General features: G+C 31.6%; 1 protein-coding gene across 1 annotated transcript; it reads right to left on the reverse strand.

Moving 5' to 3' along the window:
- Window positions 1-395: 395 nt before the first annotated feature.
- On the reverse strand, window positions 396-11,681 carry LOC124537913 (protein FAM114A2). The gene is made up of 10 exons (XM_047114873.1): window positions 11,405-11,681; window positions 10,980-11,156; window positions 9,964-10,119; window positions 9,169-9,379; window positions 8,183-8,434; window positions 7,160-7,285; window positions 6,170-6,320; window positions 4,099-4,290; window positions 2,777-2,900; window positions 396-1,566 (listed from the first exon to the last, which is right to left on the reverse strand). Exons 1-10 carry the CDS (start codon window positions 11,585-11,587, stop codon window positions 1,492-1,494), a joined length of 1,647 nt encoding a protein of 548 aa, XP_046970829.1. The 5' UTR covers window positions 11,588-11,681; the 3' UTR covers window positions 396-1,491.
- Between the last annotated feature and the right edge of the window lie 565 nt (window positions 11,682-12,246).

Here is a 12,246-nt window from a genome sequence, read left to right on the forward strand (position 1 = left end):
ACCACTCGACCACGGAGGTCGTCAAATCTCTGGAACGGCTAAACCGATTTTGATGGGACTTACACTAGCAGATAACTGATACAATAAGGAGTATCATAGGCTACAATAATATTTATTTTTGTTAAATACAAACGCGTACAAGGTCGCGGGCACAGCTAGTTATATTTAAGGTGGTGTTAGTACTTTCAAAACTGTCAACAACAGCCTGTAAATTCCCACTGCTGGGCTAAAGGCTTCCTCTTCCTTTGAGGAGAAGGTTTTGGAACATATTCCACCACGCTGTTCCAATGCGGGTTGGTGGAATACACATGTGGCAGAGTTTCTATGAAATTTGTCACATGCAGGTTTCCTCACGATGTTTCAAAACTGTCAAATGTACTAAATAAAACATTGTATTGTGTAAAAGTTTTATTGTCTTCTTGAACTTCGAGCAATAAATACACCATAGACTATACCGATCACAGGAGGAGTAAACTTATAGAACAATTTTGTCTTTGAACGCGATGTCATTGGTCCAGAGCGCGAATAATCTATGGTATTTGTAATGGTCATATATAAGATTGTAAGATCGATTTACAAGAAACATACAAATATATATTATATTTAAATATCCACTCGCCGTGCACACACACTTCTTCACCCGCGCCCAAATCATATATTTTATATTCCCGCGCTTTCCGCGATTTGTGTCACTCGAGAGGACAGATACATAAATACACAGATAATATATATATCCATACACAATATAAGTCCAATAATATTTATTATATTATTACAGATCTGTGTATACTACAGTATTCATTATGGATTCGCGAGAAATTTACATAAAAGGTATAAGTCAAATTAACATTATACTATAGCGACCTGCCCTAGCTTCGCACACTGCAATACTGAAACTAAACATACTACAGAATTTATTTATTGACGACTACATTGACAATTATAAAATTATCAATGTTTGTTAACTATTGCTCATGTTTTATATCCAAAAAATTCCTCTTGAAACACTCTATCTATTAAAAAAAAACACATCAAAATCCGTTGCTTAATTTTAAAGATATAAGCATACATAGGGACAGACAGTGACAGCAGATAAGCAACTATGTTTTATACTATGTTATGATAATGATTAAGACATATTAAGCATATATAATAATATCAGTATATAATATAGTAGAACTAGAGTACTGTTATTAAATCGAAATAAAATAAAAATTTGTAAATCTAATTTTATTTTGACTTTACTCCTTCTTTGATTGGAATAACATATACAGACATACACTATACAATTAAAATATACTAATTACAAAACTTATGTATTAAATATAATTCTTCTATAACTTTTTTTTTAGTATCTGGATAAAGAAACAGGACAAAGAAACATTTTCACAGATTATTATAAAATAAAATATTTTTTATTGTGAATAATTAAAACAATTTTATCACAAATATTATACACAATAATTACATTAATATATTTTCATTTAAACTTTATACTGCTCCTATTTGAATAATCGGCAATGTTAACTGGAATGCATTTTCTATATACTTAGAACTGTTACCGGCCTGAAACAAAAACATTTATTTATTTATTTACAAAACACAAACTTATAATTAACATTACAGGAAGCCACTACCTTAGTTAAGTTAACTAACATATTATTAATAATTCCTCCGTTTACATGTAATTTAACAGTATCCATCAATTTATAAAATCCATATTTATATTAAATATTAAAAAATAACAATAATAATATTAATGACAGATTAAGTCATGTTAAATAATAATTAATAATGTCACACCAGATTTAATTTTACATACTAAAATAAATAACTATGACAAACACATTATATATATCTTTGTATGGATAGACTACAAAAACCCAGCAGATATTTTGCCGTTGCATATACTTTGTATATAGCAATTGTTACAGTAATCGGTCAGACGGTATACTGTCACTTTAACTTCACTACTATGTGGATGTTAGATTTATATAACGAAATAAAAATAGGCTATTTTGACTCGTTTTTAAAATCGATTTTATATTATTTAGTAGGGGTTAACGAACCCATTAAAAGTTGATTTTTTCATTTCTAGTACATATTTGCCGAAAAATATCATATTAAAAATTCCATATTTAAATAACGCGCGAAAACGCTACTTGTACAATATGGCGCTGCAATGGGGTCGGTGACGTCACTTTGCTGTATTTTAATCTGTGGTACATATAGTAGAAAATCAAAGTTTACAAGAAAGTGACTTCATCATAAGCCCGGCCAATCACGAGCGTTTTGTGTCACGTGACAAACGTTTGAAAAAAATGCATTATTATTTATTGATTTTTGAATAAATTAAGTATTATTTTCAAGTTTCGTTAGTAAAGAACCATTTTTAAACTCATAATATACACTGATTACAATTTATTTTTCGCATTGTCAAATAGCCTATTAAACTACTACTAGCGATATCTGTCTCTAGGTATGTCAACCCTATTTGTTGTGTCATTGTGTCTTCCGTTCAAATAAAAACTGTTTAGTCTGTAAAAACTCAACGAGTGTTTCATTAGTGGATTATATGATAATCTTTATACGAATGATTTAACGAGTTATTCCTAACATTCATGGTTATCAGATAAATGGTAGTTCTGTTGATATAAACCAGAAATGCCAATTGATTTTCTCAAAATTAAAATCAAAATGTAATTTATTCTAGTATAGAAAAATTTAAATAGTCAGTTTAATGAATGATTTTTGAGAAAAAATAAAGTCTGCTTACCTCTAAGAACACATTGGTGATGTAACCATTTATTTGCTCCTTACTTTCTGATGGATGACTGCTTAGTTTCTCTGTGAACTGTGTCGCTAGATCGCTTATATGCCTTGTCAATACTACTGTCATCCTGAAAGAAGTATGTTATTGTGTCACTTTCCAATAATGTCATAAAAGCCGGTATAAGACTATTTTCAAAGAGGTTTGGGTGCGCAACCGTCACAGTAAATATATTAATACGAAGCATATCTATTCTTTCCCTTATTTTTTTTTGCCTTCTAGCAACACTTGCTCTGGCATATGTCAATCAAACTACAGCCATCATCATTTTAAACTTTTGAATATTTCTTGATGAATATGTTTTCAATATAATATTATTAAGATTACATTAAAACACTGTAGTTTAAGATTGACAAAATTGCCCATTTTGTTTCAAGACATTCGTCATCTATTAAGAACTAAATGTATGTGTGAGTTAGTCAGCGTAATTACTGGCACACAAGGTTTACACTTCTAACAATTTCATTGTCTACTGACGGACAAGACTCATAAATGTTTGTGATGATTTTAATTATGTTATTCTGATTAAGAGATGGTAACACTGTTGCGTCGTAGCTGGCTGTTAAAGAAAGCCGACTTTGATCGGCTGACCAATTGGATGACTGGACAGATTGTGAGGTGACAGGAAAAATAAAAGAAGAAAAACAGAAGAGAGCGGTCGATGGTCAGAATCCGGGGTTATCGTGAAAAATTAAGGGTGATTGATTGTACAACTTGGAATTATGCCGATTGAACCTATTATGATAAAAAAAATGTATTTATATCTAATCGAGCTGAGTTTGGATTTGTAAAATAGGCTATTTGACAATGCGAAAAATAAATTGTGAATTATTGTAATCAGTGTATATTATGAGTTTATAAATGGTTATTTACTAACGAAAGTTGAAAATAATGCATAATTTATTCAAAAATCAATAAATAAAAATGCATTTTTTCAAACGTTTGTCACGTGACACAAAATGCTCTTGATTGGCCGGCCTTATGATGAAGTCACTTTCTTGTAAACCTTGCTTTTCTACTATATGTACCACAGATTAAAATACAGCAAAGTGACGTCACCGACCCCATTGCAGCGCCATATTGTCCAAGTAGCGTTTTCGCGCATTATTTAAATATGGAATTTTTAATATGATATTTTTCGGCAAATATGTACTAGAAATAAAAAAAACAACTTTTACTAGGTTCCTTAACTTCTACTAAATAAAATAAAATGGATTTTAAAAACCACTCAAATAGCCTATTTTCTAAAAAATTAATCTTTTACTTACTGCGTTAGAGCATCAGCTTCATCCGCTGTGGAGCGCCTGTTCTTGACAAGCAGCATTTCAGCTGTCTTGTGGTACAGTTCCACGCATAGTGCCGTTGTTTGTGCGAGGCCGCTAACTGCCCTCTTGTATATTGCCTTTCCAGCTATATCTGTTTCTGTTTCCTCAAACCAAGTTAGAATTTCTGTGTACTGTCTGTAAAAAAAACGTTAAAAATATCTAAATAAACTGGTTTAAATTGATACATGACATTTTTATGAGCGCTGGCGCCATCTAGTTTAGTTAACAATGATTGATGTCTCATCTCTATACCAATATTTTTAGCTTTTAGATACCGTTTTAATTAAAATTTAAAATTAAATTAAATGACATTTAAACATCGAAAACTTGTTTTTCACTTTATTCAAAATCAGACAGACATCCTTCTATGTGCTCGCTCTCATTATAACTGTTAAGTCTGATGTTTTGTCGTTGTAATGGTCCTGCTCTAATCTGCTAAAATCTGCAGCTGTCATGAGAGCTTTAGACATAGAGGTCTATGAATGCATCTTTTTCTTTGCCATTTGACAATAAATATTAAAATACCTCCAATATTATTAAACAAAGATGGATTCTATTTTTGTCGACATATCAATATAACAATTTTAAACATTTATTATATGAATAAAATAATCTAATATTGTAATATTTTAATGACCTTAACAGTCTGGACATAATACATTGCTATATGTCTATAGATTTTAAGAAACAATAAAGAATTAATCACAGTAGCTAGCACAACATTCATTCAATCAATAGTGGCGTAAATAGGGTGGTGCCACCGGTGTCCAGACACAGGGCGTAGACTCTCGGGGCGCAAAAATAGACAGACTAGGCAGAACTATTGTTTATTCGTTTTGCTCTTGTTAAGATTCCGCTGAGCCCCTAGTACTCGATTCCAATACAAACGTATAGTACGACACAAATTAGATGTAGCATCGGAAAATGCAATGGAATGAAAATAAAACCGATTACTACCGATTTACATAACCAATAGAAACAGCTCCCTATCCCGCCATTCGACGCTATTCGTCGCTATAGATTCACGCGTCAGAGAAAGCAAGTGCAAGTAAATCGACGCGTCAAATTGACGAATATATAAGGTCATATAATACTACAAGTTATTAGGTTTGTGTAAAGATCATATTCGCATGAGAAATAATTATTGATAGTTTGGGATAGTGTACTCAATTCGGATATGATCGGTTTTACGAATTTTGCCGATGCGACATCTAAGTTGTGTCGTACTATACTTACATGCTAGTATCATTAAAAACATACTACGAACAACAAAATTTTTTTGGCAGCGCACGAGCGTATTTGTTTTTAGTGTTTATCGTTAATGGGCAACGCATTTACAGTAGTGAACCTGCGGTTAAGTTTTAGTGAGTGAGGCAGTAAAAAAGGCAAAGGGTCTGCTTAAATAGGGCGCAGTTATGGAAGCTCGCACAGGGCGCAGAAAAGGCTATTTACGGCACTGTCAATCAATAATATTGTATGTATCTTACAATAGCAGAAAATCTAATTGATTTTTCATACTGAAAATTAGTTAAATGTATTGTTATATCTTTGCTACTCCTTATTATTTATGATTTTGATTTGGCAGAAATTCACTAGGCTAGACTATAAACAGTTTATTAACTGATTATTCTTTAGATGTAGCAGGTATCTTTCACACTTATAAATTATTTGACGACCTCCGTGACCCAGTGGTGTGTATACCAATTTTCATGGGCATGCCAGTCCGAGGTCCCGGGTTCGATTCCCGGCCAAGTCGATGTAGATTATCATTAGTTTTCTATGATGTCTCGGGTCTGGGTGTTTGTGGTACCGTCGTTACTTCTGATTTTCCATAACACAAGTGCTTTAGCTACTTACAATGGGATCAGAGTAATGTGTGTGATGTTGTCTCATACTAATTTATTTATTTTAACTTATAAGAGTTTTTGAACGTAAATGTCCAAATTGGAGAGATTTTCTTTTGGTTTAGATTAGAGAAGTAGAATTCTACACTAGATATGGTCTTATAACTTACTTAATTAAAGGTTGGAATTGTAACTTTAAGCCAATGTCTCTTGTAGCCCGTTGCAGTCGTTCGTGGAATGCATCAGGCTTGGATATGTCTTCTGATATTTCCTCTTGCTCTTCTTCATCATCATCTTCTTCTTCAGGCATTTCACAGAGTTCTGCAAATTTTTATAACAACTATTAATATTATAAGTTATATGGTAGGGCTTTGTGCAAGCCCGCCTGGGTAGGTACCACCCACTCATCAGATATTCTACTGCTAAACATGTATTGTGAAAGCCTTTGCTTATGGTATTTTTGTATTGGTCGTAATGGTATTTTTATTCATAAGTTATATATAAAACAAATATTCTGTTCAATAAAAACTTATTTGTTAATAAATAATTGTTTTTTTAAAGTAATATGACATCATAGATTTTTCTGTACATATTCTGTACATATCCTTCAATTACTTTACAGACAGTTCACAATTGAAGTTTCATTATGAAAATTTGAATGACCTTGTATGGTTATTTCTTTTTCATGTCGATTATTTCTTCCCAGAGACAACTTAAATATATTAATATTACAACATAATAAATAAATACAGTGTGTATTTATATATTATGTTTATATCCGCTTTGTACACCTCTAACTCTTTCTATATCTGTTTTCCTCTACCTTAAGGTTGCCTGGAAGAGATCGCTGTGTTAGCGATAAGGCCGCCTCTTGTACATCTATCCTAACCGTGTCTATGTGATTTATTTACTGATGTGCAATAAAGAGTATTTTGATTGATTGATATAACTTAAACTTTTTTTAGCATATGGGCCACCTGATGGTAAGTGGTCACCATCACCCATAGACAATGACGCTGTAATAAATATTAACTATTCCTTACATCGTCAGTGTGCCACCAACCTTGGGAACTAAGATGTTATGTCCCTCGTGCCTGTAGTTACACTGGCTTAACTTATAACATTGATTAAATGTTGTGTATGAATGTGTCAGAACTAACCTGCAACCTGTTGCAGTGTCTCTTTGATGTCGTGTCGCTTCTCAGGGGCTGCGTTGCGCAGTCGCTCGTCGATACGCATGCTCACCTGCTTTGACAGCATCTCCAGTGCTTCCAGATGCACTAGACCTGAAAAACGTGATTATATTTACACATTTAGTTCTTATCAATCTCTACTCAGAACGAGACGTGAGAACAAGTTATTATATAATGGCTTATTTCACTGGTGGAAGCGCTTTGTGCCATACTTAGTTTTGTTGTTAATCATCATTACTAGGAAGACCATTACCATACAAACACATTGCCAAATGGCTGATATTGCCGCGCCCTTAAAGTTTAGATGTAATGAATATTTCGTTGATTTTATGATTATTTATTTTAAAAAAACAAATAACAACAACAGCCTGTAAATTCCCACTGCTGGGCTAAATGCCTCCTCTCCCTTTGAGGAGAAGGTTTGGAACATATTCCACCACGCTGTTCCAATGCGGTTTGGTGGATTACACATGTGTTAATTTCTATGAAATTTGTCACATGCAGGTTTCCTCACGATGTTTTCCTTCACCGCTGAGCACGAGATGAATTATAAAGACAAATTAAGCAAATGAATCAGCGGTGCTTGCCTGGCCGCGATCATCGGTTAAGATGCACGCTTTCTAACCACTGGGCCATCTCGACTCTCCTCGACATTATGGTATATTTCACTTGGTGGAAGAGCTTTGTGCAATACTTAGTTTTGTTGTTTCTGTTGTAAATGTATATAGTACTAGTATAATTACAGGTTCAAAACACTGAGGATAACTTGTCGGAAATTGTCATCACCACTTAGGAGGGCCATTCCCATACAAACACATTGCCAAATGGCTCAATTTGCCGCTCCATTTAAGATTAAATGTAACAGTGTGTTTATTTTGAAAAAATTAACATGTTATAGAACTATGATTAAAACTAAATTAATATAATTATTAATGAACAATACTTATATATTTTTTAAACAAGTTATTAAACATTTATGAAGAATGGTACCTTCAAAATCATCAAACAGTGTTTCATAATGGACTTCTTTCGCCTCCCTTTTGGCTTCCCTCATAAGATCCTCTTCATCAGCCTTCGCTTTTGCTTCCCTCAAGACCTGAGATAGTACGAGTTTGTCACCAGAATCTAGACCGAGCATAGCTCTCTTCTTGGCCAGACCTGGATCACCATCTTGAAGAACTTCCATTGTCTTTTTACCTATAGTCTCTAGGGTATCCAGTCCACCTGCTATTACTTTTGTACCTTAAAATAAATAAAACGGAATCTGACATTATTTCAGATTTACAAGGAGCAATGTTCTCTTTTTAAAAATATGAATTTCATTAACTCAAGCTGAAGATGACCAATTCAATATATTTTAGTACGATTTTCAGGATACTATATTTTTGACTAGTTTCGGTCAGTGGTTATTTTATATATTATATTATATATAACAAGATCTGTACAGGATATGTAATAGTGATAAAAGTATATACAGACTAACCATTCTCAGTGTTTAATTAGTCAGAAGGGGGGGGGGGGGGACTTTATAGTCCAAAAATGTTTCAGGACAGGATAAAATTTCTATTGGACAGGAACATAAAATTGGTATGTGTTGCCACTGTAAATTTCTTTACAGAAATTTCCCATTCAGCCTCATAATGTTATAACAAAACCAAAAAGGCATACTGTATGCCAATGTCAGTAAATCAATCTTAGAATTATTATGATATCTATTATATAAGACCTTTGCTATATACAGTTTAAGATGAATATTATTATTAATATAACTAGTCCACATAACTAAATACGTATAATATTAAAAATTAGTCCACCGACAATGAAAATATCATTTTCAGATCTATCATGATTTAAACCTTGACCGAAGGTGTGCCATTAATGTAAGGTTTTTTAATGTGTTTAATTTTGCTTCCTGCCATTGGAATATATGAAATTATATTATATATGAAAATGAGAAAAAAGTTATATCAACTCACCGGTAGTTTCAACAAATTTGGTAACACCAGAGAATAAGCTACCAAATTGAAAAGCACCATCGTTCACATTCTGATCTGACTTTGCTTCTGCATTTTGAATTTCTTCACTCTCAGCACTTTTCAGTTTACTTTCGGAATTTTTCACAGATTTCCTTGCCAGTTCTTCAGGATCTGGGGCACCAATACCCGTTTCAAGAACAGTTGATATTCCCTGCAAATTAAAACAAAAGTATTTAAGATTAATATTGTTTAGAAACGAATTACACATATACTGCTATATATTTTTATTATATATAATTTATTATAGATTATGTATATATTATTTAAAAAAAAAATATATATATATATATCAGTGTGGGCCACGTCTCCCAGAAGACAACAAAAATGATTTCCAGTGAAGATCTGCTGATGATATAAAATATAAAACGCCAAAATGTAATTTAATATAAAATTTAAAAAAGGCGCAGGCATCTACGAGCCTGTGGATGTTGTAAATTAAATTAAAAAAATATATTGTTTAGAAATAGTCAGTTTATACCCATAAGTATCATATATATATACACTGCTAGGCAAGCCTAAGTACTGTCAAACAGTTTAAGTTATAAATTAGAAATCACAGATAAAAATAGTAATACCTTTTTGATTGTGTGTGTGTGTGTGTGTGTGTGTGTGTGTGTGTGATATAACTAAAATTTACAACTAATAGATCATGAAAATAATATTCTTAACTTTTTAAATAAAACAAAGCATACAAAATTGAGATAGGGTTATGAAATTTTTAATATTTTTTTATACCTGTGAAACTTGTGTTGTTAAATTGCTGATGCCGGCTGTAGCTGTGCTGAGGAGGGAATCAACACCCCAACCCCATCCCCATCCTTCGTTCTTAGGTTGAGGAGCTGTACTTGCCACAGCTTGTGGCTCGTCTCGCTTTTGATGTTTCATTGTTTCCTGAAATAAAATTCGAGAGTGGTTTAATGTGTGGTTTCATAATTCTTTGGTATAAATATTGATATGTGTATTGTTTTCTTAAGATGATTAAAGATCAGCACTGGATTTACACAAGGCTTACTGTATACTGTAAGTAAGCAAGTATCCAGGGCTGCAAATTTACAGAGAATGCATAACTTATACTATTTTAGAAAATATTTTTTTTTTAGCTTTAGACTTATACTGTACGTTTACATATTTTATTTATTTAAAAATAGAATATTGAAAATTTATTTAAAATTTGTATAATGGATCTTAATTTTTTAGCAGTTCTGAATTTAAATCCAATAAATATTTTTCCTTACATTAGAAGTAATATACTTCAGTAAAAAAAAAAAAGAGTAAAACTATAAATTCATTTTAATATTCTACATTGCATACAAAATTAAATTGAAAACAAGTAACTATCAATATTTATATACTTACAATAACATTAATATAATTGTCATTTTATTATGAATGTTTAAAATAAAGAATCTCTGAGTATAAGGTTAGAGATGCAACAGATTAACAAAGTTCTTTGCTATGCTGAGTCAAGAATTTAACTACAACTAAAGTTTCTAGACTAGCACAACAATATTATTAAATAAAAGTCAAACTAATTGCAGAATTTTTGAACGAAGATTTCCATCACACAAGAATTTACAACATATTTTTTTTTTTTTTTAAATATGAGACAACATCACATACATTACTCTGATCCCAATGTAAGTAGCTGAAGCACTTGTGTTATGGAAATCAGAAGTAACGACGGTACACATTTTACAAGTCAAAATGTGATTATGTATGTCTGTTTAATAAATAATTTTGTAATCATATACCTGAGATTCCTCATTGACATTACTGTCTCCCCATTCATCGAAGTCCTCCCAGCCTGATTGTGTTGGAGCAGCTTTAGCAGTTGATTCTTTTTTTGAAATATTACTTTCTTTTTGTGCAGTAATTGTTTCAGTTTCTTCTTCATCAATGTCAAAATCGTCCCAACCATCTGGATTAGCCTTCAAAATGATGGAAATAAAGTAGTATATCAGATAACAATAATATAATAATAAAATATGCCATAAAAGTGATATCTTAAGATATAAATATTACGTTATATAATTAAGAAATGAGTGTATTAATTTTTTATTTATATTATAATGAAACAATAGTATGCTATTAATTTATAAATAAATCTCATGTTATATATAATGACGAGATAGTTTTTATTTGATTTTCTTTTGCATAGGATTACTTTTTCACTAACCTGTTTTTTTGTTGATTCTTTTAATGTTGTTGACTGTTGATCTTGAGGTTTCTGAGGTTCGTGGTCTAACTCCAAATTATCACTATAGTTTGATGAGGATAAGCGCTTCTTGCGCTCTTTCTTGCTAGGGCTGCTATGACCTTCATCCGCACTTTCAAAATCTTCGCTATCACTTGAAGGCATTTTTAATAAATATTGTAAAAGTGTTTAATCCTCAGACTAGGTAATGAACTACGTCTACGTGTTTGACAGTTTTGACACTACCCAAAAATTTAATATGACATGCTCATTATATGTCAATGTAAAATCAAAACTTTTACATATTATAGAATGAAATTAAACCCTAAGTAGACTTAATCTTATATACAAAAAATATTTTAATAATAGTACATATTTTTAGTTACGCTAAATTTATTGCAATAAAGATAATGCGAGCAGTAATCTTACGATTAACGACTAACGTGTATTGGAACGTTTCGTTAACGAATGACGACTTTCATCATTGTTGTCAGTTTTTCGGTTAAATGATAATTTAAAAATGGAACATTATGTCTATTGTCTTTTATTTGAAATCATTATTATAATATTGCTTTTTGCCTCGGTCTCCTCGGTTTATTATTCAGAAATAGTAATTTACAATTATGAAGTATTCTTATAAATAATTAATTTATAAAGTATTTAGAGTTTTGTTTTCAACTTCGACTAAAATAATTCGAAAAAACCGTGTTAAAATATTAGTATATCAAACGAAGAATTATGTTACCCAAGCGTTCAAAGTTTTGTGATAGTAAAATGATACATATATACAATATCCTATTTGATTATCATAAAATGTTTGGTGA

Source organism: Vanessa cardui, chromosome 19, assembly GCF_905220365.1.
Source record: "Vanessa cardui chromosome 19, ilVanCard2.1, whole genome shotgun sequence".
Taxonomy (NCBI): Eukaryota; Metazoa; Arthropoda; class Insecta; order Lepidoptera; family Nymphalidae; genus Vanessa; species Vanessa cardui.

Bases quoted from the DNA above. Each gene is read 5' to 3' on its own strand.
- LOC124537913 (XM_047114873.1), bottom strand. From the start codon at position 11,587: ATGCCTTCAAGTGATAGCGAAGATTTTGAAAGTGCGGATGAAGGTCAT. The intron at 9,380-9,963 runs GTATAAAAAAAT...TTTAATTTGCAG, and splicing joins TAACAACACAAGTTTCACAG to GGAATATCAACTGTTCTTGA. The intron at 8,435-9,168 runs GTGAGTTGATAT...ATTTATTTTAAG, and splicing joins CAAATTTGTTGAAACTACCG to GTACAAAAGTAATAGCAGGT.